At 37.4% G+C, this 20,802-nt stretch overlaps 1 protein-coding gene across 1 annotated transcript in view; it reads left to right on the top strand.

Annotated features, from left to right (window-relative positions):
• LOC118812737 (mucin-5B-like) overlaps window positions 1-20,275 on the top strand; it is a 69,416-nt gene extending 49,141 nt beyond the window's left edge. The window contains exons 28-46 of the mRNA XM_036577845.1: window positions 2,348-2,562; window positions 5,593-5,761; window positions 5,882-6,123; window positions 8,434-8,617; window positions 9,373-9,574; window positions 9,768-9,943; window positions 10,031-10,100; window positions 10,222-10,343; window positions 10,539-10,570; window positions 12,328-12,478; window positions 14,035-14,075; window positions 14,726-14,876; window positions 16,191-16,231; window positions 16,567-16,692; window positions 18,032-18,130; window positions 18,239-18,370; window positions 18,496-18,535; window positions 19,493-19,610; window positions 19,800-20,275. Of these exons, the coding sequence (XP_036433738.1) occupies window positions 2,348-2,562; window positions 5,593-5,761; window positions 5,882-6,123; window positions 8,434-8,617; window positions 9,373-9,574; window positions 9,768-9,943; window positions 10,031-10,100; window positions 10,222-10,343; window positions 10,539-10,570; window positions 12,328-12,478; window positions 14,035-14,075; window positions 14,726-14,876; window positions 16,191-16,231; window positions 16,567-16,692; window positions 18,032-18,130; window positions 18,239-18,370; window positions 18,496-18,535; window positions 19,493-19,610; window positions 19,800-19,971 (2,483 nt within the window). The 3' untranslated portion in view covers window positions 19,972-20,275. The remainder of the gene's footprint in view (window positions 1-2,347; window positions 2,563-5,592; window positions 5,762-5,881; window positions 6,124-8,433; window positions 8,618-9,372; window positions 9,575-9,767; window positions 9,944-10,030; window positions 10,101-10,221; window positions 10,344-10,538; window positions 10,571-12,327; window positions 12,479-14,034; window positions 14,076-14,725; window positions 14,877-16,190; window positions 16,232-16,566; window positions 16,693-18,031; window positions 18,131-18,238; window positions 18,371-18,495; window positions 18,536-19,492; window positions 19,611-19,799) is intronic.
• Window positions 20,276-20,802: the final 527 nt, after the last annotated feature.

The following is a 20,802-nucleotide window of genomic DNA, read 5'->3' as shown; positions in this document are numbered from 1 at the left end:
CAACCCAAGGAGCCCAGGACAGCCGACAAACAGGGCCGTCCACAACGACCACCACGCGTGTGACTGGAGGCACTGGAGGAACGTCCCATGGAGCAGGACAGATGAACAGAAATGGATTCACAGGTAGGATCCCTAGAGGGGACCCCAACACTGGCAGGACAGAAACTGGATAATTGCTGTTTCTTGGGACATCCCCTGGGAAGAGGAGCAGACTTTTCTGGGTGCTGGCTGTGGAACAGGACCAGCACACCTGGGTCCAGGACATCAGATGCAGGCACCCAGCTCCTCTCCTCAAGACCAAAACCCTCCCAATCAATCAAATATTGCAAGACACCACCTCATCGCCTGGAATCCAGCACCTGCTAAACAGCATAGACAGGGGTGCCTCCAACAGGCTTGAGTGGAGAAACATGGAAGAAGTTAGAAACTTGAGGCAACTCAAGTGTACAAGTAACATCATTAACTCTCTTAATTACCTTGAATGGACGAATATACTTTGGTTCCAATTTCTTGCTACCTTCCACAAACCTGAAATCCCTGGTCGATAGCCAAACTCTGTCTCCAGGTTGATAGGAGAGGGTCTCTCCAAGATGGCGATTGGCTTGCTCTTTATAACGTTGAATAGCTGTTTCCATAAGGCAGTGTGTTTGTTCCCAAACCTCCTTACTCTGTCGCATCCAGTCAATGGCAGGAATGCCTGAGCCCAAGTAATGAGGCGATCATGAAATTGTTCGAGCACATATGTTTTATTTGCAGGGCAATATCGAGCACATGTTTTCCTCAACGCAGTCAGATTAAACTGCTTTCCACTTAATTGTTTATAGACCAACTGTTAAGGATTCTTGTCACTCGCTGCTACACTGGGCCTTTGTTGCACTTAGTATGGCTTCTTCCTTTCAAGAAGAGGATTCTGACAGAGCTAAGCATATCACATTCAGCTCTTACCCAGTAGCCTGTGGATTTATCATCTCAGATAAGGACCCTTATCCCATGTGCACCGTGTGCATGGGCATTTCACATGCCCAGACATCACTCACTAATCAGCTCACTGCAGTGTTTTGGTGGTGAAGATTTTAGAGAGACGACTTCAAGTTGCTGCCTCATCAAGACAGCCCATGAATTCTGACCTCCAAGCTTGCTACAGAGAAGGCTACTATGCTGGCTAAATCACAGCCTTCCGCCAGCTGGGCTGACATCATGGAGGTGGAATAGCCCAATTTTTAATCAAGAACTACTCAAAGCTGATGACAGGGAAGTAAAGGATGCAGAGTAGAACAAAGAGGTGCTCACGCACCTTCTATCATGACCTGATTAAACTTTGCAAAAGAGCTGTGGCTGAACTCAAAATTGAATGGTCAGCATCTCAGGGCAACCTGAGATGAAGTAGGACTGGTATAAATCTTTCTCTCACCGCATGCCCATCAACGGTTACTGGAAGTGAGTATCATGGAGGAGCTTGAGCTCTCCAGCCCACATACAGTAGAGCCTACCATAGAACAGGAGGGCCACTCACTCTTCAGCAAGCCTCTCTCTAACTGGGAAAGTGGAGGTTTGCAAAAGAGCTGATGCCAAACTAAAGCTTGAACTCTCCAGCCCTTCTACTGTAGAGCCTTCAGTGGCTCAGTACCTAAATCCTAACAGGAGGTACACTCTCTCCTTACCTAGCTTTTCTCTCTTTGGGAAGGTGAAAAGCTTTACTGAGAAAATATTTAGCAAAAACTGGCAAAATATAATAAATTTATATTAGAATGAAAGAAAATAAGCAGGAATCTTTTTGAAAAAAGTTTGATTTAACCCTTATTATTTGTATTTGTAACATATTTTGAACATTGTGATACTTAACATTTTGCTTGCCCTGGTCACACAAATGATAACAGTTTATCCAGGAGACTGAAATCTAATGTCAAATACAATGAAAACATAGAAAAGAAGACCGTCAACTCAGACCTTTTTTTTTACGGAAATAACACAGGACCCCAATGTTCATGGTGTTCCTTTAGTCTTATGGGAGGCACAAAACCTCCCCTAGTCCACCCTCAATTTTAACTCTGATGGAAAATATGATGTCTGTAGTGAATTCTTATGGTCATAATGTTGTTGTTGTTTTTTTTAGTAATTTCCTCCAACTATATAGCTTCCAAATATAAGTTTATAGCAAATGTATTGACTTTTCCTTGTAGTAAGGCATGCCGATGCACAGTTGCAAGTTGGGTGTAGTGGTGCCCCTGCTTATTAGCTTATGAGTAATTGCAAATGAAATATTAATCTTATAGAAATTTGCTTTCCTTTTTTTCTCTAACACAAATGAGTTGTTAATCATTTTATTTTTACTCAATTCTACCTCTAGGGTCTTTTATGTATAATACAACTGGTGAGGCCGGGCAGTGTTCCAGTGTTTATTGTGGTCAAGCGTGTGAAATTGTTACAATTCCCCAACCTTGCCCTTCCACTACTCCTACTACTCCTACTACTACTACTACTACTACTACTACTAACACTACTACTATTACTTCTGCACCTGTGCAACATGTGGACTGCCAGTACGTTAATCCACCAAGAAAGGTAATGTGGATAAACACAACCAACTTCATTAAACTTTCATTAGAGTTTGGAAATGTTCAACCTGTATGTTTTAGTTAAAAGCCAACTGACCTCGTCTCGGCCACAGACCATTATAACACTGACTAAAAAATAGCTTTTTCTGTTGTTTTGAAATAATTAAACTATGTATAGAATCTTGTAAATTTATTTACAGAATAATATGTAGATGGCATGTGCCTGAGCCACAAAATGTCAAAGTTCAGTAATTTAGTTGCTATTTCAACTACAATGGGTGCTTCTGAGGAGATACAAAAGATACAGTAAACAAATCTTTAAATAGTTCTCAAGATATTTAAATTTACACAATTTTTTTTTCATCAAATGACAGTGTATTCATGTAGAAAACTATAAACCCAATTCCAAAAAAGGACAGTAGATAAGGCAAATAAAAACAGAAAGCAGTGTTCTATAAATCTACTTTGAGTTGTATTTAAAGTAGGGATGGATTGTCACCTTTTTTCAGGCTGAGTGTGAGTAATTTTTTTTAGTACTCACCGATACCATACTGAGTAACCTACTTAGAATGAAGCAGTTGTTAGTGTAAATGAGTGCAATGTGCTGTAACAGTTAAATCTTAAAAATCTAGTTGATATTAAATGATGTGAATCAGCTATCTGTGTTACATTAGTTACCTTGGATTGAGTAGTGCTGCAGTGGGGAAGAGTGGGCTTTGTCAGAGAAGCACTTCTGTACAGGTGAAGGTCATGTAACACAATGTTAAACATGCTTCTGTCTCTATTTTTGTAGAGAGTGTTGGGAGTATCATATTTGGAATGAGAATATATTCACAACAAAACAATACTGTTTTCAATTTAATACAGTTGAAACAGAATTCACTGATCACTGATTCTGTTTTTATTGATATTTCACATACTGGTTGGCCATTCAGTTGGAGGTTTGCACGTTAAGGGATAGATTAACGTTTTGCACCATTGCATACTCCAATTTGGCATTAAATTCTAGGCACAACGTCTCTTTAGCACCCATAAAAAGACAGGAGTGGTCACTGGTCTTTTGACTCATTATACACCAACCAGCCACTTCATTAAAACCACCTCCTTGCATCTCAACTTACCACAGAGGTTCACTTTGTAGTTCTACAATTACGGACTGTAGTTCTTCTGTCTCTCTGCATACTTCATTAGTCCCCTTTTGGCAGTGACACTGACGTGGTGGTGGTGTGTTAGTGTGTGTTGTGCTGGTCTGAGTGGATCAGACACAGCAGTGCTGCTGGAGTTTTTAAACACCTCAGTGTCACTGCTGGACTGAGAATAGTCCGCCAACCCAGGGCTCTAGACAAAAAATTAGCTTAAAGAGCCACTGGCTCTTAAATGAAAAAAAAATCAGCTCTGTGATTTAAGTATCTCTGCCTTTCACAATCCCCTAATGAAATCACATGCATTTTTATGCCTACGATTCTCACCATGTTTATTCACAGTCTCTTTTTTAATTGATTCGTTCCTGTTGAGAAGTCTGTTTTCCCAGCTATATCTCTATAGTCTGCATTATCATACCAGAGCCATGCAATTCCTGAGGAAAAATCTGATATTTTTCGCTTCGCCATTTTCTACACGCTGACTTTCACTGCAAGAAGATGTTACACACAGGCATCCATTTGATGCTACAACCAGTTACAGTAATTAGTTACATTTTAAAATGAAAAATGATTTTAAAAATATGTAAAGAACAAAAAAATTAATAACAAAATTAATAGTTAACAAAATTAATAATTAACAAAAAAATAGCAATAAATAAATACATACCCATAAAAAAAAATTATTCAGAGTTGCAAATGTGACCATCACAGTCTGAAGCACTGCAACCAATAATATATAGCCAACAGTGTTCTGTGACCACTAATGAAGGACTAGAGGATGACCAACACAAACTGCAGCAGCATAGAAGCTATCGTTGCTGACTTTACATCTACAAGGTGGACTGACAAGGTCAGAGTGTCTGATTGAGTGAACAGTGAGTGGACACTCCGGCAGCAAAACTCCAGCAGCACTGCTGTGTCTGATCCACTCATACCAGTGCAACACACACTAACACACTACCACCACGTCAGTGTTACTGCAGTGCTGAGAGTGATCCACAACCCATGGTCCTGACCATTGAAGAACAAAGTAAAAGGCTGCTACAAAGTATGCAGAGAAACAGTTGGACTACAGTCTGTAATTGTAGAACTATAAAGTGAGCCTTTATGGTATGTGTAACTGATTAAATGGACAGTGAGTGTGGAAACAAGGAGGTGCTTTTAAAGAAGTGGCTGGTTGGTGTATTTGGGGTATTACACGGATTTTACAATACCACATGGTTTCCAAACGCTCTCAGTACAGAACCCAAGTTGAGTTGATTCCACCAGCCGAAACTGAATTAAAAGTAAAAAAATAAATGCTTAATTTCCTAGTTTTGACATATTATGTAATATTAATGTCTTATTTACTCAATTACTCATATAATTGAAATAATCACATACTTTCTTGACTAATAACGATTCATTTTTATCAAGTTAGTCAATATTCTGATATATTTTACCCTGTTCCTTATAGGAGGAAAAAAAAACTGAAATTCAGCATTATAATTTGTTTACACCCTTGAGACCAAAACCAGATTTGAGTACTAAGAGCAGTAGGACTACACTAGGAAACAGGTTTTCATACAAAAGCATGTGAGCCAAACATGTGGTTGAATTGTGCTGGTCATAAATTAATTAAGAAGTTGCACCCGTGTTCATTGACAAGGAAGATCTTATTAGATATCTTGCCACCCCCACTGGAGACAGTAGTTTGTCAGTTATTATGACCTCTCTTGATAAATCTGCCCCCAAAAATATATAACTGTGATGCGGATATACTGTATCTTTAGGTGAAAGCAATGGTTTGAAAGCACAAATAAGGTACATGATTTATTTTAATTTCACATAGTATGTTATCCAAAAACTACTTGACTGTATGTTTGCTTTCTTCTTTATGTTCCTCATAATGACAGAATGGAGAAACCTGGACTGAGGATTGTTCTGTGAAAACATGCATAAATGGTTCACTCATCATCCTGCCTGTGTGCAAGGATTTAGCTCCTGCTATACCCGTGTGTGTAAATCCAAACTCTCAAGCAGAGAAGATTAAAGATGGGTGTTGTTTCCATTATGAATGTCCATGTAAGTTTAGTCTGAACATTAAGCAAGTACTGTGACTTCATAGTGCCTGAAATCACAAAAACAAAGTAAGGCAAAACAAGTGCCTTTTTGCGTGGTAATTTTCTTCTTTTTTTCCAAAAGGTAAATGCATGGGCTGGGGAGATCCACATTACGAAACTTTTGATGGACAGTATTATGCTTTCCAAGGAAACTGCACATATGTGTTGGTCCAGGAAATCATCAAGAAGCACAACTTCAGTGTCCACATCAAGAACTATTATTGTAATGATGATCAGAGCTTGGCTTGTCCTGAGAGTTTGACCATATACTATAAATCATATAAAATCAGCTTGATACAGACAAGAAACCCAACTGTGAACACAGTAAGTGTTTTAAGAGTGAAATTGATACAAACTCAACTGATAACTGATAATAGACATTCTGAGTATACTTTATATGGATCATTCTGCTGAACTGGTTCAAAGTCAGAGTTGAAAGCACATTTCAGACTTTTAGCTGACTTGAACTTAAGACTAAAATCATTTTGTTTTGAGAGACCCTATACCTTAATTAAAACACAAAACGTTTACTTAGTTGCAGAAAATACGTTAGTTTCGATAATGGCAGTTCTTAATGTTACACACCAATTTTCAGACTTTGGGACACACTTCAAAACAATGAGATATAACTGCTCACTATATGGCCATGAGGGACAGGGATTCAGTCTCACTTCATGCACTACAATGCAGGGGTGTGGCTGATATAAGATCCCGTCTATGGACTAAAACTCTTAGTGTTTTAGTAGTGACATGAGAACATGGTACAGCATTTTTTTAATAAAAAAAAGTTTTGTTTTTTTTTAAAGTGTTTATTAATTAATGAACTAATGATAAATTTAACTTTTTCAACATAAGTTTGAAATATTGAAAAATTTGAAAAAGGGGAGGGGGGGATAAATTATTACTGAAAGTATTATTTTCACTAGAGATGGCTTTGTACCACTTTTTCATGTCTAATACTGATACCGCAACCTTGAGTATCTGCTGATACTGATACCCATCCAATACCGTCCCCTCTCTTAAACAAATAAGCTATTAATAATACATTTATCTGGATGCACTTTGCTTAACAAAGCCATCTAAATACCATCATGTACAAACTGTGAAACAAATATTTTACTCCCCTGATGGATGAAATACATAGCCTGCAACAAGACTCTTATTTTAAACTGCTGTTTCTTTTTATTTAAGCTGTTTTCACACACAGAACTTTTAGCAGCATGTTTGATTGGTCAGCACAATTCAGTGCGCATATGTTTCAACACTCAATATAGGCTACACCTCGATGTTATAGCAAAAAACAAGGTGCAATGTAGACCATAACACAGAAATAATAGCATTTCCAGTAAAAAAATGTGCAGTGGAACACATTACAGTAGGTCTGGCATTTTAAAGCACACACAGCTGCCTAGGCTATTATACCTGATATCAAGTTAGCTGCATTGTTAACACCACACAGTTGACATAATGACAGGGCTGCTGGCTGGTCTCAATCATGTTCAAGCTACTGTTCACATGACACATGCTGCTCATCTGTCTTGTTACTAGGGCTGTCAAAATTGGCCAAAAATGACAAACATATAGGTTTGAATCATTCAACTGTCTTTTCTTGCGCATTATGTCATTAAGAGGGCAAACCAATACAACAAGTGTTGCATCGGATTCAGTTCCCCCTCAAATTCACATTCCCCTTTAGGAATCACGTCCACAGGAGCACTATGAGAAGAAATCAGCACCAAGCAACAATGCCTACGAAAAGTAAAAAAGGTTCAATGAAGGTGTGAATCTTCACTTTGCCGCAGATTATGGATGGATTATTAAATTGAGGCATAACACTTTTTCACCCATTTTGCTTTCCATTGTTTCAGGGCTGTGTGAATACAGATGCCCACATGATTTATCGGGGGAACATGAATTTGAGGAGGAGCTGAATCGGATGCATTCCTTTAAGATGTGCCCTCAGGTTGCTAGTGCTGGCATGGTAGTCTACCTGTAGCTTACATAGCTTGCATACAACTTCAACTTGAGGTTCCACAATTTGTCTGCTGACAAGCTCTACACCAAAGTATTTCCAAACGGGGCTTTTTAGATTGCTTAGAGTGCAACTCACTCTCTCTGTGGCCGAATTGGGTTGTGAACTCTCTGCCGTCATTACCACATGAATGTTGTTGGATTATTTGCTTGGTTCAGTTGGACTTACATTTAATTTTAAAACATGAAAGTGATGTTTTGTGAATCCTGTCCATCATGCAGTGCATTCAGTGCATTCAAAACATCCATCATGCAGTGCATTCAGTGCATTCAAAACATCACTTTCAGGCCCACACAATGTTGCTGCTCTTTTCACAACAGAATATAAATTTTGACTATCGAATTTTATTTAATTATGTAATCTAATTTAGAATGTTCCTTGGCAGCCCTAGATGTGACACATGTTGCTCAAAGTTTAGTTAAGCATTTATATGAAAGTTTAGGCTAATGGATCATATTATGAGTCCTGCTTTGTTGTAAAAACAGCTTTTTGCACTAAGGAAGGTTCAGGATTAAACCTTTTGTTTAGCCTTTTTATACAATATTGAAGAGATTGTATTTTCATGCAAGTCATGCAAGCTTAAAACCCTTTTTTTTTACCAGGTATTGGTCAATAATGAAAAGAAGAACACAACTTTCTCTAATGCAGACTTTACCATCACCAGTACTGGGATTAAGATGATTGTGACCATTCCTGCTATCAGTGCTGAGATTAATTTCGCAGGCATGAACTTTTTAGTGACCCTACCATCTTCTTTATTCCACAACAACACTGAGGGACAGTGTGGTAAGTGCAACTACAGGTCCACAACAGGCTATGTGCATATGGGCGACAAATTAAAGGAAAAACCAACACAAAGTGTCTTAGTAGGGTACTGGGTTACCATGAGCCACAAGAAGAGCTTCAGTGTTCTTTGGCATAGATTGTACAAGTCTCTGGAACGGTACTGGGGGAATGGAACACCATTATTACAAAAGATTTTCCCTCAGTTAGTGTTTAGGTGATGATAGTAGAAAGCACTTTCTAACATATCTGTCCAAGATCTCTTATCCAGTTGGGTTGCAATTGGATAACTACAAAGACCAAATGATTTTCTTCCTTTTTTAATGCTCATCAAACCATTCAGTGACCCCTGTGGATGTGGGGGCATTGTCATCCTGGAAGAGACCACTGCCATCAGGATAGAGATGTTTCATCATAGAATAAAGTTTATCAATTATAATAACTTTGTATTGATTTGCAGTTACTCTTCTTACTAAGGACAATTAATGCACAAGCATCACAGTTTTCACCACAATTTTCAACCCTGTTTACTTACATTAAAAGTAAAGTTTTTTTCTTCTCCTGTAAAGTTATCATTTTGGAGATACAAGGTTTTGTTCCAACAGCAGCTGGTCCAAAACTTTAATCTCCAACATAGTTACTTCACAGGAGAAGGAAAAGAGGTTTCATTCCAACAGCAACAATATGCAAACATGTCAGAAGGTATATGTGCAATTTTTCTTCTGAACTGTTAAGTTTTAACTGAATTGTCTTGGAAGGTGTTTGTGACAACAACAGGACAAATGACTGCAGACTACCTAATGGACAAATTGGGTCATGTGAGACAATGGCAGGTGCTTGGAAAGTAAACGACACACACTGCCCCTTCATACCTCCCACCATATCCCCAACCTCAACAACAGCTACCAAAACCACAAATGCACCATGTGACCCAGACATCTGCAAAGTCATCCTCAGCAAGTAAGGCAGATGTAATAATGAAGAGATATGGTTATAAATGCAGTACATTCAGAGTGATTGTGGATGGCCTAGATAGATTAATACTGTCACCAGTTAATACTAAGATTACAATATATCTATAAAATTTATGTTAAGTGAATGATGTCCTTCATAATTTCTTTGCTGTACGGCAATTTTTTATGTTCTTTTATAGGGTGTTTGAAAAGTGCCACAACTTATCTTCCCCCGATCCTTTCTATACGGCTTGTAAATATGATGTATGCCGCATGGGGAACTCCTCTGGCTGCTATAGTCTGGAGGCATATGCCAGCACATGTGCTGATGTGTCTGAATGTGTGGACTGGAGGAATTCAACCAATGGACTTTGTGGTGAGGAGCAGAAAACAAAATTATCATTAAAAGCAGGATTGGAAAATGTAGATGATCATTTTCATTAGTGTTCATTTCTTTTTATAGCATACAAGTGTCCCAGCCATAAAGTCTACAAGGCATGTGGGCCCAAGGTGGAAGAAACCTGCAATTCAAAGTAATAGAGCAGTTACAAAAATCAGTTACTAATACAGTACTGTATTATTTCAGTTCCTCATTCTTTGAACGTTATCTGTTAATAGGAAGTGCAATCTTTTTTTTTTTTACCATCAATCCAGGTACAATGAGAAGTTTGTAGATTGTAAGTCTCAGATGTGTCAAGAATTCAAGGAAGGATGCTTCTGTCCTAACGGCACCACTCTGTTTAGCGCTGCTACAGACGTTTGTACATCCTTCTGTGGTAAGTTAATACTGTGACTCATAATTGATCCATAATATAATTCTATAAGCCATAATACAAAGGCAGATTATACTGTGTATTGTGTATTTCTAGTCTGATCTCTGAACAGGAAGTTGTCAGGCTGGGCTTTTTTTAAACTTCTTCAGTAAAGCAGTCTATAAATGTAACTGTAAATGTATTTCTTCTGTGTCTTAGGTTGTGTAGGTCCTGATGGACTGCCTAGGAAGGTGAGTTAACTACACAGGTTGGAATTTTCTTTTTCTGTTGTAGAAATCTAATCAATCAATCAAAGGATGAAGAAGAAAAGTAATTTATTATTATTATTATTATTATTATTATTATTATAAATAGGGCTTTTTAAAGTCTAACAGAGCTTCACTACCTTGGAAGAGGTGAAACATTACTCATAACTTAATATCACAAGGTGTTCTCCGTAGCAAAGATAGGTTCAGCAACAGAATGTGACCCTGAGGTCGTCACCTCTCTCTAACAGTTCAGCGAGAAAAGCAATTACATAAAAGAGGAACTGAAAGGAGACGTACTTTATCAAGTGTCAGACAGTTAACAGTAAGAGAGGTATATTTCTCAAAATCACACAATGCAGTTTTTTTGTACAATCAAATACATAAATTCAATCAATGTCGCTGCATCCTCAAATGCAAGTTAAAACTCTAAAATGCAAAGAAGAAACCATATATAAATATGATCCAGCAATGCCGCCACCTTCTCTGGGCCTGAACTCATTTAAAATGGACTGAGGGAAAGTGGAAAAGTGCCCTGTGGTCCGACAAATTTTTTTTGGACATCATGGACACTGTGTCCTCCAGGCTAAAGATCACTCAGCTTGTTATCAGTGCACAGTTCAAAAGCCAGTATTCATTGATGGTATAGGGGAGCATTAGTGCGCATGGCATGGGTGACGTGCACATCTGTAAAGGCACCATTAATGCTGAACAATATATACATGTTTTGGCAACACGTCGACGCACAACACGACAATGTCTTTTTCAGGGAAGGCCTTGCTTAATTCAGCAAGACAATATCAAACCACATTCCACATGTATTACAACAGCATTCCGTCGTATTAAAAGAGTCTGGGTGCTAAACTGACCTGCCTGCAGTTCAGACCTGTCACCACTAAAAACATTTGCCGCATTATAAAATGAAATATATATACGAGAAAGGAGACTCTGAACTGTTGAGCAGCTGAAATCCTATATCAAAAAAGAATGGGAAAACATTTCACTTTCAAAACTACAGCAGTGTCTCCTCAGTTCCCAAATGCTTACAGAGTGTTGTTAAAAGAAGAGGTGATTAAAACACAGTGGTAAACATGTCCTTGTCCCAACTTTTTTGGAACATGTTGTTGGCATGAAATTCAAAATGGGCAAATATTTTTCAAAAAACAATCAAATTTCTTAGTTTCAACGTTTGATATTTTGTCTTTGTAGTATTTTCCTTTAAAAATATGGTTCACATGATTTGCATATCACTACATTCTATTTTTATAACATATTGCATCCCAACTTTTTTGGAAATGGGCTTGTATTAAAGGAATATTGATTACATTGATTCCAGTGTATTAAAGTCCCACAGGACCCATTCTCATCTGAAACTACTGACCACATACCTTCCTCAGTTAGCACTGCAGTTTATCTCCCTGGCATATTGGTGGAATGTTTTATGATTTGCCATAGAAAATTTCTGCAGTGTATGAGCACCTAGTATAGTGTTATGGAAATGCCAATAGATGACTTTATATCTTTTATAACATTTCTGCCTGTCCTGAATATTCAAATAGTACTCAGGAAGATGAAGATTGGACTGTACTTCAAATGCAGCATAAAATAATCTACAATTATTTTAAAATCCAGCACATAAACTTATAGTTCATGGAATACTGTAGATACACAGAATGGGATTAGTGAGCTTCAGGAAGAAATCGTACTGTTTTGTTTACTCTCATCATGTGTTTTTCCTGCAGCCAGGAGACAAATGGAAAATGAACTGTGAAGATTGTAAATGCAGTGCTGAGAACATGGGTCCAGTATGTAAACCTGTCCAGTGTCCAATCCTTGAACCCTGCAACCAAGCAGGCTATGAGATCAAAATAGATGGATGCTGTCCCGAATGTGGTGAGTGATCAGTACATTGTTTTAGGATTTTTTCCTTTTAAAAGACGAATTTTAAGACTAAAATCTGCCAAAATATGTGAATTATACTAAATATACTAAAAATACAGTGCCGTGAAAAAGAATTTGCACCTCAACCAATTTCTGCTATTTTTGCTAATTTGTCATATTTAGAAGAAACAAATTATTTATTTAGTAGAAATAAAAAACTACCTTCAGAGCAACTTTGGAGAACACCCTGCGGCCTTAAAATATAAAATATACCTAATCAAGAAAAAATTGTGGGTTTTGCTGACAAGCAGTCACAGCAATTTGCTAAACAGCATATATGTATACTCTTGTGCAAAAAAAGGGCCAAGCCCAAAATGGCAAAACATTGAGCTTTTATTGGTCGTTTTAAGCCACATTTTTTAAGACAATGAAATTTGTTTTTTTGTTGTTTTTTTTTGCTGTCATTGTATTGTGCTGTCAATCCTGAATGTGCAAGGTAGACCCAGTTCCCTCCAGCCTTCCAAAGCATGTCACTGCAGTTGGATGCTGCTTAGGCACCAAAGGACCATTTGAGAGAAGCTCTCCATTCTCTTCAATTAATTTCAGGCTGTTTTAGGTGATGATATAAAAGCTTAAAGGCCATTGTAGACTCCTCTTCTAGACTGTCTGTCATTTGATCCACAGGCTTGACAATCACTTTATAGTTTCAAAATGAACAAACCACATACCTTTTAATAACAATTATTTATAGCTGAGAGTCATTCTGCATGCGTAAAATGCTTTAGTGTGACCACAAATGTTCAACAAATCTGGTCTTTAGTTTTCTTTCATTAGAGCTTAAAATTAAAATGATGGCTAGTGTTAACATCTGGTCTTTAATTTGCATTGTAAACATTTCCTTTTGTAAATGATCAGGCAAAATAATTCATTCATAAATTAAGGGAGAGTTTTTTTAAAGGATACATTTGGGCTTTTCTGTTGTTTATAAGGGGTGGTACAGTGGCGCAGTCGCCTCACACGTGTGGGTTTCCTCCGTGTGCTCCGGTTTCCTCCCACAGTCCAAAGACATGCAGTCAGGCCGATTGGACACCCTAAATTGCCCCTCGGTGTGAGTGTGTGTGTGGATGTGGATGTTTGTCTGTCTGTCCGCCCTGCGATGGACTGGCGACCTGTCCAGGTTGCATTGGCCTTCTGCCCAATGACCACTGGGATAGGCTCCAGCTCCCCCTGCGGCCCAGAAGGATAAGCGGTTTAGAAAATGTGTGTGTGTGTGTTTCCAAGGAACTTCCAAGGAATTGGAACATGTATTTAAAAAGCTTAGCATGCTTTATTTGGAAATGATCAGTTACACACTAGTAACACTGTTTATGCAGATATTCTCCCTCTCTCTCAGCAGTAAGTCTCAGTCTCACAAGCTTTACTTCATATGACCTACACCACAGTACACACTATGTCTCTACACTACATCTAGAGTTCAGCTGAGCACTTAATTAAGTCGTCTGATCTTTTAAAGATATCTGATGAAGTATTTTTGTAATTCTTCTCAACCTGCCTTTTTGTTTCATCAGTACGCAAGCCAGTCTGTGTCTTCAACAACACAGAATACTTGGTAAGTTTTATGTTTCATCTCTGGATTTCACTTTGCCCACCAACGAGGTATAATTTATGTGTATTTTAAGCATGATGTCAGTTTCTTGGGTAATACGTTCATCTGTGTTCTCATGTGGAACAGACTGTATAGTAAGGATCATCTTTGTGAATTCAGTAACACTTTTACATGCGACATTTCTGTGGTGAAGTGATTTTTTGGAAATGGGGTTGTATTAAAAGAATATTGATTACATTGATTCCAGGGTATTAAAGTCCCACAGGACCCATTCTCATCTGAAACTACTGACCACATACCTTCCTCAGTTAGCACTGCAGTTTATCTCCCTGGCATATTGGTGGAATGTTTTATGATTTGCCATAGAAAGTTTCTGCAGTGTATGAGCACCTAGTATAGTGTTATGGAAATGCCAATAGATGACTTTATATCTTTTATAACATTTCTGCCTGTCCTGAATATTCAAATAGTACTCAGGAAGATGAAGATTGGACTGTACTTCAAATGCAGCATAAAATAATCTACAATTATTTTAAAATCCAGCACATAAACTTATAGTTCATGGAATACTGTAGATACACAGAATGGGATTAGTGAGCTTCAGGAAGAAATCGTACTGTTTTGTTTACTCTCATCATGTGTTTTTCCTGCAGCCAGGAGACAAATGGAAAATGAACTGTGAAGATTGTAAATGCAGTGCTGAGAACATGGGTCCAGTATGTAAACCTGTCCAGTGTCCAATCCTTGAACCCTGCAACCAAGCAGGCTATGAGATCAAAATAGATGGATGCTGTCCCGAATGTGGTGAGTGATCAGTACATTGTTTTAGGATTTTTTCCTTTTAAAAGACGAATTTTAAGACTAAAATCTGCCAAAATATGTGAATTATACTAAATATACTAAAAATACAGTGCCGTGAAAAAGAATTTGCACCTCAACCAATTTCTGCTATTTTTGCTAATTTGTCATATTTAGAAGAAACAAATTATTTATTTAGTAGAAATAAAAAACTACCTTCAGAGCAACTTTGGAGAACACCCTGCGGCCTTAAAATATAAAATATACCTAATCAAGAAAAATTTGTGGGTTTTGCTGACAAGCAGTCACAGCAATTTGCTAAATAGCATATATGTATACTCTTGTGCAAAAAAAGGGCCAAGCCCAAAATGGCAAAACATTGAGCTTTTATTGGTCGTTTTAAGCCACATTTTTTAAGACAATGAAATGCTGTCATTGTATTGTGCTGTCAATCCTGAATGTGCACGGTAGATCCAGTTCCCTCCTGCCTTCCAAAGCATGTCACTGCAGTTGGATGCTGCTTAGGCACCAAAGGACCATTTGAGAGAAGCTCTCCATTCTCTTCAATTAATTTCAGGCTGTTTTAGGTGATGATATAAAAGCTTAAAAGCCATTGTAGACTCCTCTTCTAGACTTTCTGTCATTTGATCCACAGGCTTGACAATCACTTTATAGTTTCAAAATGAACAATTCATTCATAAATTAAGGGAGAGTTTTTAAAGGATACATTTGGGCTTTTCTGTTGTTTATAAGGGGTGGTACAGTGGCGCAGTCGCCTCACACGTGTGGGTTTCCTCCGTGTGCTCCGGTTTCCTCCCACAGTCCAAAGACATGCAGTCAGGCCGATTGGACACCCTAAATTGCCCCTCGGTGTGAGTGTGTGTGTGGATGTTTGTCTGTCTGCCCTGCAATGGACTGGCGACCTGTCCAGGTTGTATTGGCCTTCTTCCCAATGACCACTGGGATAGGCTCCAGCTCCCCCTGCGGCCCAGAAGGATAAGCGGTTTAGAAAATGTGTGTGTGTGTTTCCAAGGAACTTCCAAGGAATTGGAACATGTATTTAAAAAGCTTAGCATGCTTTATTTGGAAATGATCAGTTACACACTAGTAACACTGTTTATGCAGATATTCTCCCTCTCTCTCAGCAGTAAGTCTCAGTCTTACAAGCTTTACTTCATATGACCTACACCACAGTACACACTATGTCTCTACACTACATCTAGAGTTCAGCTGAGCACTTAATTAAGTCGTCTGATCTTTTAAAGATATCTGATGAAGTATTTTTGTAATTCTTCTCAACCTGCCTTTTTGTTTCATCAGTACGCAAGCCAGTCTGTGTCTTCAACAACACAGAATACTTGGTAAGTTTTATGTTTCATCTCTGGATTTCACTTTGCCCACCAACGAGGTATAATTTATGTGTATTTTAAGCATGATGTCATACGTCATGACTTGGGTAATACGTTCATCTGTGTTCTCATGTGGAACAGACTGTATAGTAAGGATCATCTTTGTGAATTCAGTAACACTTTTACATGCGACATTTCTGTGGTGAAGTGATTTTACTTGTAATGAGCAGTTCAGCAAAATTGTGTGGGTGGAGGTTTGCAAAGATGTGATATAGCATGCTGAACAGTTTACAGTTGGAGACAAAAAATACATCACTGACAGCTGACTGTGTCATGTCCTTTTATAGCCTGGAGTTAAAGTTCCAGTTCCAGACATCTGTAAGGACTGCAGCTGTGGTTCCACCGTGGACCCCGAGACTGGACTACAAGCTATAGAATGCTCTCCAGTGACCTGCAACACTACCTGCTCTCAGGTAATGGGCTTAATCTACATTAATAATGTTTAAATAATGAACTAAATAGTTCTAGCTTTTTATCTATTCTAGTCACTAGAACTGTCTGTATTTTAAGTGAAATTTAAATGTAAAACTTATTTAATAGTGGTCATATTTCTTTGGAAGGATAGCTAGGAATGACTGCTGATATGATTGTTATATTGTTGTATATGCTAATATAATACTGTTATTAAGTAATAGTGCCATAGTAGCTAGCGATTTGCAGGTTATTTTCAATGAGAACATAGTATAGGTCTCAGTATTTGCAGGCATCATTCATGAGAGCCTGGTATATTCAAGGATATTTGGTTAGTCATTCATTGTTTAACGCTTGAAGATCTACAGTTACAACAAATTATTAAAACAGGGAAAACAAAAAAGATGTTTTTTCTTCCAGCAAAATGAAAATGTACACACTATAACATTTTTGACATTCAATTAATATTGAAATATCTCTTCTACTTAACACAGTAAACACAAATGTGGTATTGTTTGATTGTTTTTTAAAAAGGTTTGATTGAGATCAAACCCTGGGAATTGAAATACAAGCTCTAAGCACTGTCCAATAGTTTACTGCAAAGTCAGCTTGAATTTAAGTGTAGAACCAAATAGGACAGCTAGTGAGAGTAAGTAATAACAAACTTTACTGAAGGCTCAGGTATAAATTCAGGAAACAATTCAGGATGTGATACTTGAAGGGGAATTAATAGATTATTTAAAAATTTAGCATAATTTGCTTGCTGAGAAGTAAAAAAACAATTTAGATTGTTTTAATAAGAAATGAACCATTTTAGAGAAGCTTGCTAATTCACAGTGCACAATGGCAGTGATAGGAGTTTAGGTTCCAAGGGCAGGTTCTTTGCATGCTTAAATTATTCTGTAGATTGACTGAAAATGTGTTGTATATGGCTCTATATAGAGCCGTTTTATAAAAGGCTCCATATAGTACATTACAGTAAATTCTCCATCAATCTGAAGAGCTATTTCACTTTAAGCATGCAAGTGGTTCTCTGAGTGTTTATGGTTGTATATAGAACTATTTGTCTTCTCTTAAGAACAATTGAAGAACCATCGTTTTTAAGAGTGTATTACTAACATTGTAAGGAAAACTTTACTTTCTTAAAGGTGAAAGTAATACTCAAATAATGAGGCAAAGAAACATAGTTTGTGTCAGCTAATGCAGCAAAAATGCATTTATTATTTTGTTTTAGAAGCAGCTTGTGTGCAAAATAAACTGTATGTATTGTGCCCTAGGAGACTTCATGTATGCAATAAATAAAGGATTAATTGGACTAACTAACGCTGTTGTTTTATGTAGGGCTTCAGCTATGTACTCCACCCAGGGAAATGCTGTGGAAGATGTGAACAACAACAATGTATTTATACAGGACCAAACAAAAAAGTATACACTATTGAGGTATGGGCAACAGAGTGTGATTTTAAATTAGATTCAAAAAGTTACCTATGACCCCTGCTTTACTGCACCGTGGTCATTCCTGTCTTTGTGTCTCTCATACCATTTCAGGTTGGAGAGAGCTTTAACCCTCCAAATGAAAAGTGTGCATATAGCTATAATTGCACTAAAGTCAATGATGCATTTACGTTGGTGGCAAACAAATCTACATGTCCAGCATTTAACCCAGAAAACTGCGTAAATGTAAGTTGATCAATCTAATTTGCTATGCAAAGCCATTTAACTTGCATTCGATTTTTCAGAATTGTAAGGAATGTAATAGTAATGCATAGTAATCAATAATTACAATTTTACACTGTTTCCTTAAGGGCACCGTGACAACCACACCAGATGGATGTTGCAAAACTTGTAAGATGATAAATTTTCTTTGTCTCCATTTCTCTCTCACTAATTACTAATCAGTTTCATTCAAAATGTTTAATCAAAATGGTCCAAATAATGCTTTTAACTGATTTAACCACAAAGAGCTGTCCATAGTACACACAGTCCTACCCTACACCTACCCATAATCTTAATTATGTCCTGAATCTTACTAACAGAACAGTACAATGTACAAACCGCCCTCTGAGGCTATTTTACATGGACCTATAGTTTCGAAACTGAATAATACATTATCATGCTGCTCCTTCGTTTGGGAATGCAGAACTTCATAGCATTAGAACAAAATGTATCAATGTTTCTGTCTTTAATGTGGTGTGTATATGAATACGACGTGTTCTTTAGAGCATTTGATCACTTATTATATCAAGTATGAGCATCTTTGTGCCTGGAATGTCTTCATCAGGCATGGGACACTTCTGACAAAGACTGAATGGTCTAAATGTTGCATTTAAAAAGAAAAAAAAAACATAATTCTGGTCCTAAAGTGTGATTGGCTGAATTCTGAAGCCATTGTAAAATACTCACTGTACACACATCAATTGAATTGTGTATCAATGTGCCAAGTAATAGTGAAACATAAAACATTTACTCTTCATAGTAATGTTTAGCTGTTAATTTACTAGGCAACTGTGATCTAATAAATTATATATAATAGATTGTATTCTAAAATATAATCTTAATCTTAGCTTCGTGAATGTTAAATGTGATTGTTATGAATAATTTATTTTACATTGGTGTATTTTAGTATATTGTATTTAGTTGCTGTAAAGCAGTAAGCCACTTAAGACCTTGAAGTGATTTTACTGTAATGCTGGTGCATAAAATCAATGTTTGAACTACTCTTGCTTTTCTTTATGTGATATTATTTTTCTTCTGGCACCGTAAAGTACTTTGACTATAATACACCTGCGTTTCTTTTCTCAGGTGAGATTCAGAACTGCCGTGTTCAGAGGAACAACACCTACCTGTTAGCAGACAGCTGTACATCTGTTCATCCTGTGGAGTTAACCTCCTGCTCCGGCTCCTGTGACACCAGCTCAATGTGAGTGTGACTTGCAAACACACACACGCACATATGAAATAGAGGCATAGAAGCAGGTAGGAAAAGGAAACTAAATAAATAAAAAAATAAAAATAATAAATCAAATTTACACAAGGTAAGGCAAACATTGATACATATCATGGCAAGCCAAACAGGAAATATTTAACCATGTCTCTTGTGTCTGTGCAGATACTCAATGGCAGCTAACAGCATGATGCACCGGTGCTCCTGCTGTCAGGAACTGCGTATCAGCAGCAAGGAGGTGGAGATGAAGTGTCCTGACCAGCGCCAGCTCAATCACACCTACACTTATGTTGAAGAGTGTGGCTGCCATGTGACAGAGTGCCAAAAAATGCAGTGATTAAAAATTTCAGTTCTCTGATTTCTCACCAACTAATTTCAATAGACTTCCCATCAACTGTGATTGCATCTGTTAATGAAACTCTGTTGATTTGAGTCCAAGTAACGCATCAAAGGATGAGATAAATGTATTTCTTTCTGCGCTGTAATGCCAGAAGTACTTTTATTAATGATTAGTATGTTATATGATCGGTGCGTAATTTCTTTGATTTTTGGGCTACAGGGTACTATGTTTTGCTATCTAAAAATGGCAAAAGGTATAAGCACTGTAATCTCCTGCATGCTTTGTCTTAACTTACTCAATTTATCATGATGGCCTAATATTCCATTTCTTTAAATATTATCTTCTTATGAAATATGTGATTTCTTTTTGTAAATAAATGACAATAAAATCAAGCAGCATCAATCATGGTGTGTGTTGTAATCTGTTAGTTGTGAAAAGTCTTTTACAATGTTTCTACACATCAACAGAATTATTTAAATTCCACAAAGTCCAACATTAATTTATTTAATTTAACACTAATTAAACTAGTAATAGATTTCTAATTTATCTGAGCTTTAGTCAACATCAAAACATTATTGCTGCGCAAAAAAGTCTTTCTCAGTTCACTCACATATCCATATGATTTCCTCAGTGGGCAGATAATCCTCAGGTGGTTAATGCATTAAGAAATCTATCTCTGAATCTGAGGAGAGGATCATGCTCTTTAGTGTTGGCAGCATACACTGTTGTGCATAATCTGCACTTATCTGAAAAAAAAAAAATCTAAAAAATGTGCAGGAACAACCATTTGCTACAGCTAGCCCAGAGGACACCTGGAAAGGCATGATG

The sequence above is a fragment of the Colossoma macropomum genome, unplaced genomic scaffold (genome assembly GCF_904425465.1).
Source record: "Colossoma macropomum unplaced genomic scaffold, Colossoma_macropomum, whole genome shotgun sequence".
Taxonomy (NCBI): Eukaryota; Metazoa; Chordata; class Actinopteri; order Characiformes; family Serrasalmidae; genus Colossoma; species Colossoma macropomum.
This window is presented reverse-complemented; position numbering and strand designations above follow the sequence as displayed.